We start from the raw sequence: 20,417 nt of genomic DNA on the forward strand, positions 1-20,417 counted from the left end.
AATGACTACTGTCCTTCCTTCCTTCCTTCCTTCCTTCCTTCCTTCCTTCCTTCCTTCCTTCCTTCCTTCCTTATTGCATCCCATAGCTGAAGCTCTCTGGGTGATTTACAACAATATATAAAGGAAAACAATAAAATACAGTACAACGACCATAAAAAGCAGCATTGCTAAAATCAATTTAAAATAGCTTAAAATACAGTAAAAGACTATCGTATACAAGTAAAAGGCTATTCTATACTTTGACAAGCTTCCAACGTTCAGTCTCGTTTACTCAGTCTGTTTGAGGCACTTCACTATTACAAGGAGTTCTGCATTGTGCCTTTGCAGAGCACACTGTCTGCTTTGGCATTAATGTTATGTAGAAAGATTTGGAGGCTTCTCACCACCCCACGGTAGCTGAAATAGCTAGAATTATTTCCAGTCGTTTCAGTGCATGGACCCAAAACAATCTACTGATTTTGTGGGGGTGGGGGAAGTCTCAGCTTTCCTTCCCAGAGCTACTGTGTAGGAATGCTTTCTTCAAACCTAAAGCTGTATGTGAGGTGATCATCAGAAGGTTACTGCTTACACTGAGGGGGGAGATAATCTTTACCTTCCAGCTAAGACCTTCCCCAATTTATTCCTGTTAGGTAGACTTTTTAAAATAGCACAAAAATTGAGGACTTTTAAAGACAAGTCTAACTGCTGTGCATGGAATGGGATAAGAAGGAAGCAGCTCTCAGACCACTTTCAGCCTAGGAACCAGCCGGGGGCCCTCTGTAATGACCACACACTGTGCTACCAATAAGGAAGTCTTTGGCCCAGTAGGGTGACCGAGGGGGGAATCAGAGGGGTGCTATACAGCCGGAGTAGCCGTTGCGCCTCTTTTCTGCTATTTTCTGAGACTGTGTGCTCAGGAAAATGGAAAAATGAAAGTAACCCCAATTATGAAAACATGGCGTTTTGACAGCTGTTGAAGATCAAGCTTCTTTTTAAAAGTGGGTTTTTAACAGGCTAATCAGGAGGTTTTGACAGGGACATATGACTATAAATATAAAAGAACTCCCTGGTGAATCTACTAAAAAGCCCATTTTTAAAAGCCTTACCTTGTCGAGCTAGCTGCCAAAACTTCCATAAAAGGGGTAAATCTCACTTTTCCGCCTTCCCAAATATCTAACATCTCAGGAAAGGATGGAAAAAAGCAAGGACACGGACCTGTTGCTTGTTGTTTAATTGCAAAGTCATGCCTGACCCATCACGACCTCATGGACAACATTCGGACAGGTTCTCCTGTCCTCCACCATCCCTTGGAGTCCACCCAAGCTCATGCCAACTGTCCCAGTGACTTCATCCAGCCACCTCATCCTCTTCCATCCCCTTCTCCTTTTGCCATCAATCATTCCCAGCATCAGGGTCTTCTCCAGTGAGTTGTTCCTTCTCATTAGGTGGCCAAAGTATTTGAGTGGACATGGACCTACTCACCTCAAAAAGGACTCAAACACAGAAGGATCACGCTGCAAACGGGTTAAGCTACTGGCCATCTTCTCTCACAAAGGGCCCTCAAGGCTTGGCTTGCCTGGACAGCTTACTTTTGACAGACAAACAGAGAACACAAATTAAAATGCAAAGATTGTTGCAGCCTTCTTTCTGGATGGTTCCTTCAGGAGAACTTCCCATAACATTGACAAAAAAAGGCTTTTTCTTACGATTACCCAAGGGTTCACACCTGCCAATGACTTGGAAACTAAGAAAAAGCAAAGGGCAATTTAACAATGTGGTAAATCAGTGACAGCTGTTCCAATGTGCTGCTTGGGGACTTTGGAGGAGCTGTCACTAGCTGTCACTTCAGCGATCACTGGCAAGAAGGACATGTTAAGAAACAAAAACCTTAAGTAGTCAATTTGCAGCTCTGAAAAGTAACACCAATTCAGATACTATTGTATACACACATACATATCATGTGAACAACATGATATAAAATAGTGGAGAATGTCTCTGCCAAAGTCATACATTTCTAGACTTGCTACATTTGTGAAACTGGATCTCAAACAGCATGTGCCACGTGGAAATGTTTTTGCACATGGCACATACAGGTGTGTGGCTGAGGGTAGCATATGAATTTCAAGGTTGACAGTCTTGAAAAGGAATGCAAAATAAACGGAGAGTCACATGTCGCTGATGTTCCAGGGAGGGAGGGGAACATGAAGTCCAGAAGGCTGGAGATGTTTGGCTGTTGTAGCCACCATAGCTGCTCTCTTAACCACAGAAGCTGCAGAAATGTGGAACAGATGTGCAAGTTTCTGACAAGAGAGTCTTGTTTTCTTGCTTCCATGTCAGAATGAAAGGCAGATTTAGAAAACTGTGGGTGCCCTCATCTCCTCCATTTGCCTAGCAAATAGATGGCTACCAGAGCAATGGGTAATTCAGGAAGTCGGAGCAACTTTGGAAATGGAGACAGGTTCAGAAATATTCCTGGGGTGGCCAGACTTGCTCATTGGAAGAGCCACACGGGGGAAGTGCAGATGTTTGATAGCTGCAAGTGGGCACCCACAGGCGGTGGCTGCGGGCAGCAAGTGGGCACCTGTGGTCAGTGGCTGTGGGCAGCGAGCAGCAAGCCACAAGCTGCAAAATAAACTCAAAGAGCCGCATGCAGCTCCCAAGCCTCAGTTTGGCCACCCATGGTAATGTGTTGTTATTTCATTTTGCTAGCTGGGAATCTGAAAGCTCCGGCACAGAATAACGTTGGCTGATTCTGGAAGAATTTTGAGGCAGAAGGTTAAACTTTGTGGACCTTTGTTGAGCTTCCACTGAGATGAGAACTTGGGTACCCAGAGGAATTTTTCCAGTGGGAGTCAAAGCGACAGAGAAGTTTTTGGTCCTAACAGGCATAGATAGGCACCACAACACACCTGTGTACAGAAGCCTACACAGAAAAGTAGAAGATACTGAAAACTGAACAGCACTAATGCAGAAGAGTGTTACATTCAAGAAGCAGTATGATCACTAAATTTATTTGAATTTGAAGCAAGGACTAAAAAGAAAAAAAACAGCAAGAGAAAAATGCCCGCTACGCAAAACAGTACATCTAGTATAGGACTATTATCTTGTGCGTTTCATGGCATCACTGCACTTTGCAATATTGACAACTTCACTACATTAGTTCCAGAATGGTTTCTGCTAGAAACATTGGTGAGCCCTCTCCAGCTCAGCCTTTCCCAAGCAGAAGTCATCCAGAAGTTTCAAACTGGAAACCTAGTATTCCCAACCCTTGAGCACCGTGACTGGAGCTGAAGTCTAAAATCTCTGAAGGAACCAGGCTGGGGAAAGAGGCTGTAGGCAGAAGAAGAAAACATCAGAAGAAAAAATTGGTATATGTCATGTGGTTTTAAACTTCTAGAGAACCCAGGGCATTATTTTCACGTTTCACATTGTTAGCCATTCTTCCACAACAGCCAGCAATACAACTTTTGCATGGCTTGAATGTCAAACTACAGCAATATTATTTTGAAGCTGCATATTTTTCCTTTAAAGGAACATTCTCTCTCTCTCTCTCTCTCTCTCTCTCTCTCTCTCTCTCTCTCTCTCTGTGTGTGTGTGTGTGTGTGTGTGTGTGTGTGTGTGTGTGGTTAATATTGGGATGGGGGGGTGAGGTGCCCTGCTCAGCTTGCAACACACCGGTAGTTTCTGCTCTAAAGGCATTGCACAATCGGTGCTTTATTTCTACAGTAGATTAGAAAACACTGTGGGGGCTGTGTGTTACACTGTCTCCGCTCCAAGACCAACAGTAAGAGAGAGATGAGAAGAGGCACACCTGGATCTTCCACAAGGGCTAAAAATGGCAGGTTTTCCCTCTGCCTCTCTCTCACACACACACCACATTCTCATCCTCAATAAATTGCACTATGGGTTTAGTAACAGCAGTCCTTTATTGTAAGGTAAAGCAAAGGTAAGGTAAAAGCAAAGTATTGTACATTGTAAAGGTAAGTTTTAAAATGTTTAAAAGCTCAGAAAAACATACTGTCAAGATTCATGTAGCAGTTGTTGCTGCTACCTTTTGTTTCTTGGTGGACATGCTACTGCCCAAACCCAGCCATGAGAAAGTCCTAGATTTTTACTTCCTTTTTAAATCAGGCTGCAATTACTTCTTAACAGGAATGACTGAAAAAATGCAATGCAGAGGCATGACCAGATTCCTCCATGCTGAAGTGGCTTCCTTCAGGGACTGGCTGCAGCACCTCATTCCACGCACACCTGCCTCATTCTGGTCTCTGGTTCCACAAAAACACACCCCAAGATGGGCAGGTGAGGCCCAACCAGAGGAAGTTGGTATATCAGCTCTGGGGTTGGGATTCCATCGCGCTCAGCTGAGAGGAGCAGCACCGTAAACGGCAGAGGACAGACTTGGAAGGGGCAGTGAGGCTGACTTTCTGGAAAGCCCAGCTATGAGGCACCAGGCCCTCTTAGGCCTTTGGTGTCCATGCAAGTGGCCTGCCTCGTGGAGCACTTCTTGCTGTCTGTCTGTGACTGCAAATCCTTGACTCTGACCACTCTACAAGGCATGTATCGCGGGACTGTGACTCTTCGTGCACAGTAGTTAGTGCGTGCTTTACAAATGTCACCCTCCCACAAGGCCTCTCCTGGAGCATTCCCATTCTTTTTTCTGGACTTGGATAGTGAGCTACTGTTCGGCTATCACGCTAAACCACACATGTCTATTTCTGCACCTGTGCTGTCCCACAATGCATAATGGAACATATAGGAGGGCAGAAAAAGAAAGACATGGCATGGGGGGAGCACCACCATTCCAAACTTCACCCATGCTTATGGATGTCTGCAGGAGGAGGGAGGCAAGCTCCATCGACCCCTCAGGGATAAGCCATTCTCTCCAGTCTCCCAGCTTGCTTGCAGTTCTCTAGCCTTTCTAGAGCCCAGGATACGAGACAGGATGTATAGCCACTATTCTGCTTCTTCGTTTTCTAAAAAGCCAGCCAGCTCCCCCTGTTAGCATTGCTACCCATTAATGAAAACATAGTGCATGTCCATGGATGAGGATCCATTACAATCAGTGATGCTGGCTGGGATGCCATCGAAGACACGGTGCATTCCCTGGAGTCAGCATCCTGCAGCATGCAGGTTTCACTTACATTGGTTCCATTCCTTTTGAATAGCTTGATGCTGGCATGCTTGCCTGAGCATCAAATACCACAAAGCCGAAACCTTCACAGCTGACGCTGACATCTGGAACATTACATAATGTAATCAGAGAAAAGCCTTCCTGTTTCATGTGAGCATCTGCAGTTTATTCCATAATAAGTAATCATAATTTCCACAGCCCTTTTTAATGAACAAAATGCATTTCATCCCTTCTGTCTTTCTATGAAGGAAAGATGAGGATAATTTTTTGATAGTTAAACTTGGCAGAGAGCATACAGAAATAAATTGCGATCATGGGGTGGGGAAAAGAACACACATAAAAAGAGCAATTAGAGAAAGAGATGATGAGAATGCCAGGAACCTTAAAGCAAAAATGGTGGTGGGAGGGAGAGATTGCAGTGGCTGGTACTGAAATAAAACATATTTATAGTGGGCATATTAGAAACTGGTTGAAAAGTGAAAATCTGTTTTTATCTTTGAATCTATAAAATCTGTAAGAAGTATAGTAGAAAGAGGTAGGTTGCTGTACAGGCCGGTACAGAAACAAGGTACTGTTTGACACAGCATTAAAATGTGAAATTTGCTGTCATGAAATAGGGCAATGGACTCTTATGCGGCTTTAAAAGAGGGTTATGCAACTTCAAAGAGGATGATTCTATTGAGAGTTATTAGCTGTGACATGGATGCAGCATAGCTCTAGATGTGAATTACTACAGGAATGGCAGCTGCCTTACTGATGGGCTTTCCTGAGACTTATGGCTGGCGGATCACTGTTGCAAACAGTGTGGCAGGCCCTCCTGCTGATGCAGTAGGTATTCTCACTCATTCTTACAGCAGAATCCTTCAAATTCACTGAAGTAAGTTTAAAGAGTCTCATTTTGGAAGCAAAGAAGTAACTGAGGCTGAGAGAAAATGGCTTGCATGTAGTCTTGATCAATTAAAACACATTTTCTGGAGTAGCAAAGAGTCCCGTGTCACCTTAAAGACTGGCAAATGTATTCTGACATGAACTTTCATGGAAACTTGTGTGCCACATTTTGATTTCATCTGCCATCACAGTTTACATCTATACCCTGCCCTAAGCCAATACCAGCTTGTGGAAATCTGCTAGTTTGCATCTGATGAAGTGAGTTGCGTCCATGAAAGCTTGTGCCAGTATATATTTGTTGGTCTTTAAGGAGCCACAAGACTCCTTTCTTGTCCTTTAATCCAAGACCCTGAACCCCAACTAATTCTAAACGATGGTTGTAAAGTTCTAAGGTCAGTTCAGTTATAGTGCAAAACCAGAAAGGATAAAAAGCTAAATAAATAAAAGTTAAAGATCATACTAAACAATCAGTGCAAAGTCCACAGACAATTCCTACAGCTGCGTATACGTGACTGGGTTGCTATTGTCTTCCCAAAGATAACAGAGGCTGGAGGTTTACAACAGGAATAGCAAACTCCGAGCCCTTTAAAGAACTTGGTGCTAAAAGAATTTAAGTGTCTTCTGTGTACAGCAGAGGTGAAAACCATGTAGTTCTTTAGATGTTTCTAGATTCCAACTGCCACCAGCCCAAGGCAATATAGCCAGTTGGGCAAGATGGTGGAAATTGTATTTCAGGATCTGGGGGGCTACATGTTCTTCATTTCTGATGTGCAAGTCCATTTATTAAATGAAGGCTAACACTAAACATTCTGTACAGTGTCACCTGGGACCTCTAGGGCTTTTGCAATGGGATACATACACAAAGCCCTGGAAGATTCAGCCTGCTTACTTTTCTGTATGGTAGTGCAAACAGTAAAAAGCAGCAGTCAGAAAATTCCCTCCATGGAAACTAACAATGCTTAGTTCAATGTTACATACACAAGGGTGTCTCACAAAAATCTCCCTTTAGATGAAATGGTTTGTTTAGAGCCATTGTTTTAATAGAATTCAAGAGAATGACAACATTTCATCTCTAAAAATGAGTGTTCTGGCTTGTTTAGCACTGTGCTTGAGACAGATTGATTCTGAAATGGGAATAAGAAGCAGCGGCTAGAAAACCATTAATGAATTGTTCAGATCTTTTCCAAAATGTCTACATCATTTGCAATAAAGGGAGGAGGAAAAGCTATCAGTGATTTCTATTATTGAATTGCAGTTGTTTTGGTTTACTTTCTGGGGAAAGAATTTTTGAATCGCCCACTCAAAACTTCACGTATCAGTTAGCTTTAAAACTGTATACTAATTATATCTGTAATCTAAAAAGTCTGTTCATGCTACATTTTCCAAGGATTAAAATAAGATTTTTAAAAAACCCAAGCAAGTTAAAAATAAAAATATTTCAAAATGCTACATTTGAAATAAATTTAACTTTTCTATTAAAAAAATCTACTATTTGAATTATCAGCTGCAAACAAAGACATCTGTTGTTAAGAACAAGATACCAGCTTAAACATACACAGTATTTTAAACAAATGGATTCATTCTGAATGGAATTTAGCACCCTGTAATTTAGTGGGCTGGAGGAAATCAGATCATTTATTCTTTGCATCATATCTGAATTTGAGTTGAATGTCTGTAAAAATAAATAATGGTATTTTGCCCATTTTCTTTTTATACATTTAGTAAAGGCAGAATTAAATGTGATCATTTTTAATTTTACAGTCAGTGTTTGAAGCATATGCTTTGCACTGAAGTAAATGTCATAAAAAAAAGAGACGTAATTATTTGAGGGTGCAGCCCTATGTCCTCCCAACAGTTGGCACAGAAAGAAACATACATTCTGCTCCTACGCCCACAGTTGCAACTGGGAATGGGATATTCCAGAGGAAGACACTGGGGCCAAGGGCTAGGCCAGGGGTCAGCAATCTGTGGCTCCGGAGCCGCACGTGGCTCTTGAACCCCTCTGCTGCGGCTCCGTCGCTCAAAACACTCGTGACAGCTGCTGATCTGCAGCTGAGGCTCCAAGTTACAAAATACCAATAGGTGATGATGAGGAACGCTGCACTAGCTGGTTAAGTACATTGCAACATTGCAGGGAAAGAGTGGAACAAGCTTCCTCCAGGCTCTCATGTTACACGAAACTGCTGCTGAAAGGATTCTCTTTGTCCCAATGTAATCTCCTTCATCTGAATGTTAAAAGCTGCGCTTGGGACCTGTCACAATTCACAGCACTTGACTGTTTATCTGCTAATCACTCACTAAACACACCTATATCTCTGTCGATCTGCAGACCCACCCCCACGCCAATTTATTGAGCCTCCCCCCCACCCCCCCGCATAGGCCAACCATGGATAAATTGAAGAAAAGTTTCTGAAGAAAACCAAATGTTTAATTATACATGGGTAGATTCATTTGCTTTTACTGCTGACGAACTTATGGGGTTTGCTGTTTAATGCACGCAGCCCTTTAGCACTGACTTTGACTCTTCAGGAAGCTGTTCTCCTATTCAAAATATACGAAAGGAGTCCTACTAGTTTATAATGTAAGATTAAAAATAACAGTTTTTAGTGACTGAACAAGAACTGCAGCTAAATCATAATGAAGATATACATAGCATTAAGGTAAAAAACAATATATGCAGTGTTATCTCCATTTTAGATGGCAAAAGGGTTTTGCGGCTCCCAGTATTTTCTTCTGTATGGGAAACGGGTCCAAATGGCTCTTTGAGTGTTAACGGTTGCCGACTCCTGGGCTAGGCCAATCCCTATCTGAGCTGCATTCTGCTTTCTTCCCCCCGCTGGGCACTTCATCCTAATGACCACGTGGCATAAGGTGCTGTGGCACTGCTGTGCCTCATTCCATTCAGAGGCTGATGTGCAGTGAGACAGTGGGACAGTTTATTCAATTCCCACCCTCCGATTTCAGCAGGCAGATAACCTAGGTGAGGCAAAGCTTGCTAGGGAACAATAATGGAGGAAGCCCAATGCTTTCCAAGAGAGAAAGCTTTCTTGCTGACAGTCTTGCAAGACCACGCCTGGCATTTTGAACTTTACATCATTTCCCTCTTGTCCCTCCTTTTGTGCTTTCCTCTTGTCCTTGAAATTCTCCCTTGTTCCTCTGGCTTACAGCAGAATTGCCAAAGAAAGTGTGGTAGAACTGCATTGAGTCTTAGAGGGAATACACACGGGGCACAGCTAGGCAGTTCAAACCAATTTACATTGATGGTGTTTTTATAAGCATCACTGAAGAAGGCTATCTAACCTTGTTTAACTGCAAGCATTCTCTAAAGCTTAGCATGTCAGTGTTAAGTGAAGGCGTGAAAACAGGTACTTCTTTCCCTTGGGGAGAAAGCGCATGTTGCCTGTGGCAGGGGCAAAGAGAAGAAGGAAAGGGAGGAAGTAGAGGAAAGGAGCTGATCAAGGCACAGATCGAAGTGGGGGAGCAAGATAAACAGCTGTGGATACAGGAGCTCCCTAATGACCGAGAGCATCTGGAGTTGTCCCTTTTATCCAACAGTTCCATCTACTGGACTCCTGTGCAGAGACTGAGAACAGCCATTAGGGATGTTGGAGTGAAGCAGTTACATCTGCATCATCTCGGGAGTAAGCTGATGAGACATCCTCTAGGCCAGTGATGGCGAACCTATGGCACGTGTGCCGCAGCAGGCACACAGAGCCCTCTCTGTCGGCACGAGAGCGAAGCCACCCCAGCATCGCCCCAGCAGCCGAGCATCGGATAACAGCGCACATAGGACCCATGTGCATGCTCAGAAAGGAGTAGCGGCACCAGGTGATGATGTCACAAGCCACAACTCATTAGCCGTGACTTGGCCAAGCTTTCGCATGGCCGGTTAGTGCGCTGCCAAGGATATATATATATATATTTGCTTGGACTGGTTGTGAGTTGTTTTTTCTAAACTAAAACCTAAGTATTCAGGTTTTATTGCAGTGTTGGCCCATTGCGATAAATAAGTGGGTTTTGGGTTGCAGTTTGGGCACTCGGTCTCTAAAAGGTTTGCCATCACTGCTCTGAGCCATACCCATATTGTGAGGTTTAATAATAAGGCTGACTCTGATGAACTGAGGTTAAATTACACCAGGCAAAACAAAGATGAAAAAAGCAATGCAAAGAATGGAAGATTCTGACAAACCTATTTTTCTGTGCTATATCCTAACTCAGACTTGAAAATAAATAAATAAATAAAATAATAGTCCAGAGAGTCTTCTTTTCTTCTCCAACTGAGTAAACACAATCAGGATCTCAGTATCTTGGGTCAGTCAGCCAAACTTTCATGTTTTTATTTGAGTTTGCATATTGATCCATATCTAGACAGATTCCAGAGTGGTGAACAATAAAAAACAGATAAAAGCCCAAAAATAATGCACTAAAACCAAGTAACATTAAATCCACGGTCATCTGCACCATGGCATAATTAGTTGTGTGGTCCAACACTTGAAGAATGGGCCTAATTTTTTCCAGAAATAACCTGAACTTATTTTTAAGTGTGCCATAGCTCAACAACAAGATAGGGCCCGTATGAGCATCCACCATCTTGAGCCAGGATCCCAGCACTCGCAGACGGGCTCCCGCAGATGGCTGCCCAGAGCGTCTTTCTCTCTTTCTCTGAATCCAGTGGTCTGAGCAAAGCCAGGTAGCTCCACAACATTCCACTAATAAATCCATTGGCTTTAACTTGAATTGAAAGCTAAAGAATCGCACTGTACAATTTGATGCACATTCATGTAGACTCATTTCTATCACTTTAAAACTAATCTTGATTATAGCTTCCTTCTCAGCAAGTTTTCTTAGTTTCCTCAACCCTAGTTGTAAAACAGGATGCTGTTTTACTAATTTGTGGACTTCACTTTTCTTCCATACTGGTTCTCAAACTCTGCAGAGCACTTGTGTTGTCTCGGGGTTTAGTTACCTATGGTGGTAGGTAACAAAAACAGTTTCCTGTAAAGTACAGTTTCCTGTAAGGAAATTATAACTTACTGATTTCTATCTAGGACAGTGTGTACAGAATTGATGATGAAAAATGACACTGGACCTTTTTCAGTCTTACAAGAAAAGCAAAGGTATCCCTTCTATCCAAGAAGTAAAGTCTAAAGGCATGCCTAATGAGCTCTCTCAGTTTGGAATCAAGGATCTGCTCAGCTGCACACAGACATTTATTTCAAAGCAGTAATTTTATGGCAGTACATCTCAGCGTCTTCTTTCCACTTTACTGGGTCCTTAGTTCTTTTTTTTTTTCTTTTTGGAAAAAGCTTTGGTCAGATTCCTTTTGATAAAAGGTGGCAACATAGTGTCTCCCTCCTCCCCATGGACACATAAATGCTCCAGCTGCATTTGTTTGCTAGGAACAAGCCCTATCTGCTACTGACTCTTTTAGGTTATCTAGAAGTTAAATTTCTGAGTTGGATGCATGTTTTCTTTATCACACATGTGCTATGCAAATAAACATGCATGAACACTAAAGCACTATGCATGCATGGCTTGCTTTTCCATACTGGAGCTGCTACAGCACATTTGTGTAAGCACAATTTTTATTTTGCATACAATGAAGCCAACATTGTAACATAAACCAGCGACATATAGCATTTTGTTCACCATAGCCATTCACCAGATAACACCTTTGGATTTCTAGTGGAGCGTAGTTAACGGAGAGAAGATGCAGTTCAGTGGCAACTCCCTGGTTTGTTTGCAGAAGGCTCGTTTTGTTCCTTGGGATTTCCAGGCAGGGTTATAAAAAACTCCTCTCCAAACCCCTGCAGAGTTGCAGTCTGCGTTCATGGGACCAAGGGCCAGCCACAAGATTAGGCAGCTTCCTATAGTTCATATATTATGTCTTTTGTTAATGAAGGTTTCAGTAAAAAGGTCACGTTTTGCTATTGCTTGTATTAACCTGCTGCAGTGAGTCAGCTGTTCTGATAATGCTGCCATCCATATTTTATAAGCCAGCCTCGAACTGCGAAGCCCAAATGGGATCCACTCAGTGCAGTGCTGCTCAGTGTCTAAGCATGAAGCCGATGACTTCCTTTTGACTCAGGGGCTATATGATCTGCCTGCTTAATCGGATCCCAGTTCAGTCCTTCAGAAAGGCCTGTTTCTGCTCAGCCTGCGTTATACCTTCCCTCTCACTTCAGTTTCTGTTTCTGTGTGCTACTGAGTCATGTGCATGCCAGTCTAGCAGTGTAAGTCCTACAACTTTAAAGCTGTAGTTTTTCTACATTTCCCCCAACCTTTGCCTGACCTCAAGCAGGGGACAGGATATGTAGGACATGCATTTCTTTTCTTCCTGTGACCAGGTTGGATGATTAGTCTGTATAGCAAGCTACGATGACTCTGCAAAACGACCCCACTGAAAATAACCGCACCACCCTTGTTTCGCACATGCATTTACCAGACGCTTTAAAAGAAACCCAGCCGAAGCAACATGAATTCTTGCTTCTGCCACAGTTCTGAAACCGCACTGTGGCCTGTGTCATGTGCTTGCTCTGTAAGTGCAAATGATACAGTGCACACGACCTTTCAAACTTCTCCATAAGCACAACACTATGCACAGGGACGCAGCATTTGACTATACTATAAACAGAGCGGATGACATGCAGTATTCATTAACTTTTGTCCCACAAAGCAGCCGCTGAGTTTGAGAAACACACTGGCACAGAGGCGCCTTGTAAATGCACAGGACCGCACTACCAATCCTGATAGAATAGTGAGAACAGTCTCACTAGGCTGGTCTCCTGGCAGGGTCACCCAAGGAGGAGTGGTCAAGGCTGAGGCCAGACGAAGATGCATCCACCGTCACATCAACAAGAAGAATGGATCTCACTAATTATGATGGGGATGCAGAACCTTCTGAAGGGCAGCTACTGAGGCACAACAGTAGTTGAGGACAACACCGGCAGAGTGATGCTCAAGCTAAGTCTAGTTAATACTGCACAGAAGAAGCCAATGATAAGCCACTTGTGCCTATTTTTTACCCTTACAATCCTGTGATGAAACAATCCAAAATGAAACAAGAGATAGTGCCAGAAGATGATACCCCCAGGCTAGGAGACACTTTACGAGCTACTGGGGAAGGGCAAAGGACAAAGACAAGTATTGTTGTCACTAACTAGATCAAACAAGAAAGGGAATCTGTGCAGCTGACATGCACAGAGGTGAGAGTAAAGTCAAACAGTAGCTTCTTGCTTGTGGCACCGGTTAGGCATCAAGAGAATCAAATGTAGAGGCACACCCGTTTCTTTCAGGACCATCCATAGCTTCTTGCAAGCTACACAGTCAAAGGCTTTGCTGTAGTCAATAAGCAGAGACTGGTCTTTTTCTGAAATTCTTTGGTGCATTCCAGTAGCCAACATATATTTGCAATATGATCTCTAGTGCTTCTTCCTTTTAGAATCCAGCTTGGACGTCTGGCATTTCTCACTCCATAGAAACATAGAAACAGAGCGAGTCAGAAGGGGCCTCCCGGGCCATCTAGTCTGACCTCTGGCACCAGCCGGCTCCGCTCACGACATACCCACCATGTGGACGTCCAGCCTATCCTTGAACACCCGCACCGATGGGGCCTCAACGACCTCTCGTGGAAGCCCATTCCACATCCTTGGGGTCCTGACTGTCAGGAAATGCTTCCTGGCATCCAAATGGAACCTAGGCTCCCTGAGCTTTGCTCCATTGGAGCGTGTCCTGCCTTCCTCTGCAGGGGAGAACAGGTCTCTACCCATCTCCATGTGACATCCCCTCACATACCTGTATGTCGCCAACATATCCCCTCTGAGTCTCCTCTTCTTCAGGCTGAAGAGACCCAGTTCCCTCAGTCTCGCCTCATACCCCATCCCCTGCAAACTGGCCACCAACCTTGTGGTCCTACGCTGCACTGACTCCAACCTGGCTATATCCTTTCTGTAATGAAGGGCCCAAAACTGAGCACAATTGCGGGCGCACTAGAGTCGTGTAGAGTGGTAGTAATACCTCTCTTGATCTAGAAGCCACACTTCTGGCTATACAACCAAGGGTGGCGTTTGCCCTCTTGACCACCGCATCACACTGCTGACTCATGTTTAGCCTGCAGTCAACCAGTACCCCAAGGTCCCTTTCACAAGTGCTGCTCTCCAGCCACTTGTCACCTAACCTGTACTTATGACACCTATTCCTATGCCCCAAGTGCAAGACCTTGCACTTATCCACATTGAACGCCATCCTGTTGTCTCCTGCCCACTTCCATAGTCTGTCCAGATCCTTTTGGATCTGGAGTACCTGCTCCTCAGTTGTGGCCACTGCTCCAGTTTTAGTGTCGTCTGCGAATTTGATCAGCAGACTGTTCACCCCTTCTCCCATGTCGTTAATGAAAAGATTAAATAGGATCGGCCCCAGGACAGAGCCCTGGGGGACCCTGCTTGTTACTGGCCTCCATCCCGATGATTTCCCGCTAATGGTTACCTTCTGCTTACTGTCAGTCAACCATGCCCTAATCCACCGGACAGTGCTTTGGTGTATCCCAAAACTCCTGTTTCTCCACCAGGATATCATGGGGCACTTTGTCAAAGGCCTTGCTGAAATCCAGGTATACTACATCCACTGCATCCCCTCCATCTAGCCATCTGGAAACCTTGTCATAGAATTCCACAAGGTTTGTCTGGCAGGACCTGTTTTTGCAGAAGCCATGTTGTGTGGCTGTCAGCCTCCCTTCCCTATCTAGCATCACTAGATCTCTCTCTATTATGAGCCTTTCCATTGTTTTTCCTGCAATGGACGTAAGGCTAACCGGTCTATAATTCCCCATGTCCTTTCTACTACCCCTTTTGAAAATTGGGACCACTGACGCCATCCTCCAGTCCTCTGGAACTTCACCCATTCTCCACGAGGCCTCAAAAATGGAGGCCAGCGGGCGTGAGAGAACCCCTGCCAACTCTCTAAGTACTCTTGGGTGTAACCCGTCAGGGCCTGGCACCTTTGTAATGTCCAATGCCCTGAGGAGCCCCTCGACTTCAAGGGGGGTGACTCTAATCTGTGCCTCTAAGTCCCCACCCTCATCTAATCTCTATGCGGATATCCCCCATCCTGCTTTGGGGAGAACACAGAGGCAAAATAGTCATTTAGCATCTGTGCCTGTTCCCTCATATCAGTCACTGGATCGCCTTCCTCCTTATTTAGTGGTCCCACCACTTGTCTCCCCTTCCTCTTCCTATTTACATGCTGAAAGAAGCCCTTTTTGTTGCTCTTGATATTCGTGGCAAGTCACAGCTCATAATCAGCCTTAGCCTTGCGAAGAATCCTTCTGCAACGGGCTTCCTCCTCCCGGTATACCCTTTTGTCTATTTTCCCCAGTACCCATTTCCTACGGAGGTTCCTCTTTCATCTAATCCCTCTAACCACCTCCTTTCGCATCCATGGCGGCACTCTCCTCCACCTCCCCACCTTACTGACTAGAGGTATCGTCAAGGCTTGCGCCTCCAAAACCTCCCTTTTGAGTGCTATCCACCCCTCCTCAACTCGCTTACCTTCCAGTAACCTATCCCAGGAGACTTTCCCCAGTCTGGCCTTCAGTTGGCCAAAGTTGGCCCTCTTGAAGTCCCAGCTTCTAGTGCTCGACCTGCTGCACGTCCCCAGTCCCCTGATCTCAAAGCAAAGGATGAAGTGATCACTCGCATCCAGAGCTCCCCTAATCTGTACTTTATTTATTTATTTAGAAAGTTTCTATGCCGCCCCATTCGCCGAAGCCTCGGGGCGGCTCACAACATGAATCAATTAAAATAATATAAATTATAATAATATAAATTAACAATATAAAATAAGTTACTTCATCTATCAGTTCCTCCCTATTGGTCAAGACCAAGTCAAGGATGTTTCCCTCCCTTGTCGCCTCTTGGACCCACTGTGTGAAAAACCCTCCCTCTATAGCTCCTAGGAAGCAACGAGACCTGACTGTCACTGCCGAGTGAGTCTCCCAAGTAATATCCGGGAGATTGAAATCTCCCATAATTACTGTGACTCTCCCCCGAGATATCCTTAGAATCTGGCCTGTCAGGACATCATCCAGGGTCTCAAGTTGACCTGGAGGGCGATAAGATACCCCCACTGTCAGGTCTCTTTCCCTGTCAAAACCCCTAAATTTCTCACTCCATATACGGTGTTATTCTTTGTTGCAACACTTTCAGTATAACTTTGTTTGCATGGGAGATTAATACAATGGCCTTCTTCTGCATTTCCCTTCTTGAGCATTGGAATATATATTTGTTGAATGTTTTCAGTCTGTGGGTCATTGTTTTGTTTTCCATATTTGTTGATCACTGTAATAGTTAAGACAGAATATGAAGAAACAGAATGGTTTCCCTTAGGCAAAGGTGTCACACAAAGATGCATTTTATCTCCCTATTTGATCAATCTGTATGTAGAACCTATCATAAGGAAAACTGGTTCGTATGAGAGGCAGGAGTGAAAATTGGTGGCAGAAACACCACTAATTTAAAATATGCAGATGACAATCTACTACTGGCAGAAAGCAGCAATGACTTAGAACAACTCCTGTTAAAGTAAAAGAAAGCACTGCAGGTGAATATTAAGAAAACAAATATCATGTCCACAGAAGAATGACAGAACTTTAGTGCTATTAATAAAGAAACTGAAATTGTGATTTCACATATGTTGCCTCAGTCATCAATTCAAATACAGACTGTAGCCATTCAAAGGACTGAGACTTGGGAGGGCAGCAATGAAGGAACCAGAAAACGTCACCAAATGTAAGGACATTTCACTAGAGACCAAGGTCAAGATCGTTCAAACCATTTGATCACAATGGCTCCCAATCACAATGCATGGCGATGAAAGCTAGGCTATGAAGAAAGCAGACAGGAAGAAAATTGAAATTTGAAACATGGTGCTAGAGAAGAGCTTTGCAAATACCCTGGACCATCAGAAACTCAAACAAGTAGATACTAGATCAAATCAAGCCAGAGCTTTCTCTAGAAGCAAAAACAGAGGCCGTGATACTTTGGACACATCATGAGAAGGCAAGGCTCCCTGGAGAAGGCCACCATGTTAGGGAAAGTCAAAGACAGAAGATGAAAGGAAGTCCAAATATGAGATGGATTGAATCCATAAGAGAAGCCACAGCCTTGTACTTGGGAAAGCTGGATCGTGCTGGCATGGACAGGGCATTTTGGAGGGCTTTCATTCATCGGGTTGCCATAAGTCAGAGAAAACTTGATACCACATAACAACAACAAAATAGATTCTGCTGCAGAAACCTTTCACCAAAGGCTAATCAAAAATATAAAAAAGGATATTCAGTTAGATGCTTTCTGTTGTCTTGTTATGGCAGCAGGTATCTATGTCAAGTTCTTTGTTACATCTTCCTACTGTTTTATTTGTGATCCCAATTTAAATTAACTGCTTGACTAGAATATTCTCATCTAAATTAACTATAATCAGGAAGGTTATTTTAATGGAAGACCTAAATGCATGCACTTGAATGAAATTCCTTGGATTAGAACTGCTTTTTCCTCTATATATTGTGAATAAACCTTCTGATCTACAGCTCCTCTTAATTTAATTTTATATCACTGAAAATAGCCATTCTGGGTTTACATCACATTATAAGCTCTACAAAAAATGTAATCTTTGTCCTATTATGCACACAGATCTCATTACTGGATTTCTTCTTTTCCATCTTAGAAACATCAGAACCACTGTATTCATAATATTATATTCCCAGGCTGCTTATGATGCATTTAAAAATGCTTGGAGGTTAAGATCCATTGCATTGAATTGGAATGACTAGATTAACTGAACTCAGGTCCACTGAAATCACTGGTTCAGGATGGTCACTGCTTAATTTACATCCTGTTGATTTCTCTAAGGAAAAAGTGAAATTTAGTCCAGCTCTAACCCGTTTTAATTAAAATGAAATAGTGCTTTATCCAAGTAAAGATACTTTTGCATTTCTACAAAGAAATACAATCCTATAACTGTCTGCTCATAAATAGGTGCCAGACTTAACAATGGGACTTACTCTGGGGTAAGTCGGTATAGAATTAAATCACTTTCGCTTTTTATTCAGTTCACTGAGTGAACATGCCCTCAGCTGTCCATGTGATGGTAGCCCCCAGTTTAGACTACTGTATCTGGTGCTATCCTTGAAGCCTGTTCAGAAACTGTAGAGTTAGTACAAAATGTGGCTTTTAGATTACTAACAAGAACCATGTTGTGATCACACTAAGCCTGTGATTTGCCAGCTGCACTGTCTCCCCAGTTTGTTTTCCAACACCCTGCTTACTCGTTTACCAGTGGAAAAACAAGGCATGAGCCCAGCAGCTAGTGCACAGATATTATTCCAGTGCTCTGGGCCTGAATGGATGTTAACCCTGCACCTTCTGAGCACCACCAGAGCACAGCTACAGGCCATCGGTGCTTGTGCTCTTCTGTAGCCTTCCACGTAACTACGTCTCTCTTTACAAGGCATCCTTATCTCTGTGATGGGCAATACTGCATCTGATAGCCAAGCGAGCCTGCACTTTTAGCAGCATTTGCGCTCCTTGAGGCTTTGTGGCAGCTTGGCATTTGCCTCCGAGTCCCAGAGGGGGCTAAGCACGTCTTGGAACTGAATGCAGAGAGTGGAGTGCAGGCGATTCACTGATTGTTTACATAAACACAAAACAGCTGTTAAGAGGAACTATTATGTCATCCGCTGGAAAGCATCAGGCAGCAAAGCAAAGGCTCTGCCATTGGTAGAAAATGTGCCAGACTTGCAAAAAAAATGCTTATCAAATATTCACACACACACACACACACACAATATTTTTCAATCTTATCGCTTGCTAGTTAAACTGCTATATTTAACTGAGTTATGTATAGTAGTGTTTGTGAATCCACACGGAGAAGATAAAAACTCCCCAACCCCACTCACACCGCTAGGATGCAATTCTATCAGTCCAGAAGTGTTGGGCTAGGTGGACATTCACGCTGGACTTGATGGGAGTTGCAGTCCAATGCATCTAGCCGGCCTCGGATCATGGAAGACTAGCCTTGAGTGAAAGCAAGGGGCAACGACCACAAGACATCGCACTGCGACGACACCAGGTTTAAACTATAATGCACAATCATGTCCAATGTTTCCCGTGCAGCACTCTTGAGTCTGTAGCAGGAACTGAGTCCCGACGACGACACGCTACCGCCAGCATGAGGCGGTGTGCCTACGCACAGCAGTCGCTGGGGAAGGCGGCGCGGGTGCTGTTGCATGCACCGCCCGCAAGCGGAGGGCTGCCCGCCGCGCAAACGGAATGCTAAACGCAGTCCGATCCAGCATGGCTCGCAGTCCCTTCTCCGCGCGGCGGGCAGTTTGCGTGGCGAGGGCGCAGCGCCTCTCCCGCGGGCGCCTTCCCGGGCCAAAGCGCCTTTCGCTTTCGATCCCTTTTCTCCGCCGCGAGGGCGGGGCTCTCGCCTAAACGACGCTGCGAAGTCGAGGGCGTAATAGAAACATATATAGGTATATATTTAGCAACGTCGCCAGCGTTTTTTGATGCCGGCAGTTTGCGGCCTGCCTGCCTGCCGCCTGCCGACGACTTGCTCCTCAAGACCCGGGCGAGGCGGAAAAACCCGTGATTGGCCCCGAAGCCTACACCACTCTGTGGTCGGCGGCACCGGCGCGCTCACACGCGGACCGTAACTAAGAGCCTGCGAGCGCCCGAGGCGGGCGGGGGCAGCCTTTCCGGAAAGGCACCGGCTCCGTCGCGGCCGTCGTGCCCGCTCTGCTCGCGGCAACTTTTCCCTGGAGGATGAGGAGGACGCGCCGGCGCTCCCTTTCCACCTGCTGGGTGGCTCTGCTGGTCTGCAGCCTGTGCTGCCGCGGCTTCTGCGCGCTCCCGGCGGCCTCTTCAGGTACGGGAGCGGGGCTTCGGCCACGGGCTCGCCTTGGGGACGGGACCCCAAGCTGTGCGCGCACTGGCGCGGGCTGACTCGCCCCAGCCCCCGGGGACGCGAGCCCGGCGGGGGAAGGAGGAGCTGGGGGGGGGGGGGGGAACGAGTGCCGGCCAGTGACTGCGCAACCTCGCCGGTGGAGAGGCTTGGAAGCCTGCGGCGTGGCTGTGTGCCTCGGGATGTTGAAGCAGAGGCAGGAGCGATGCATCTGGAAGCGCTGCTGCGGAGGGGGCGAGCTCTTACGGCGGGGGGCGAGTAGCGGGCGTGGGACAGAGGGCGGGAAGTCCTGCAGGGAGACCAGCGCTTTCCCCTAGCCTGCAACGGGGATCCCCACGGCGAGTGGAATTTCCCTCGAAGGAGCTCTGGCCCTCGGAGAGTGGAATTATTATGTATTCCTAGAAAAATACATGTTTATCTAGGCGGATCAAACAAAAGCAAACAGCCGTTCCGTCAGAGC

At 45.0% G+C, this 20,417-nt stretch overlaps 2 protein-coding genes across 14 annotated transcripts in view; both read left to right on the forward strand.

Moving 5' to 3' along the window:
• BAZ2B (bromodomain adjacent to zinc finger domain 2B) overlaps positions 1-20,417 on the forward strand; it is a 644,512-nt gene that overhangs the window by 196,468 nt on the left and 427,627 nt on the right. The gene's annotated exons all lie outside the window — the stretch shown is intronic.
• The window catches only part of LOC123017042 (lymphocyte antigen 75-like), a 64,014-nt gene continuing 63,124 nt past the window's right edge, over positions 19,528-20,417 (forward strand). Inside the window, exon 1 of the mRNA XM_044418085.1 lies at positions 19,528-19,921. Within this exon, the coding sequence (XP_044274020.1) occupies positions 19,819-19,921 (103 nt within the window). The 5' untranslated portion in view covers positions 19,528-19,818. The remainder of the gene's footprint in view (positions 19,922-20,417) is intronic.

Source organism: Varanus komodoensis, unplaced genomic scaffold, assembly GCF_004798865.1.
Source record: "Varanus komodoensis strain SLA01 unplaced genomic scaffold, ASM479886v1 scaffold9, whole genome shotgun sequence".
NCBI classification, from domain to species: Eukaryota; Metazoa; Chordata; class Lepidosauria; order Squamata; family Varanidae; genus Varanus; species Varanus komodoensis.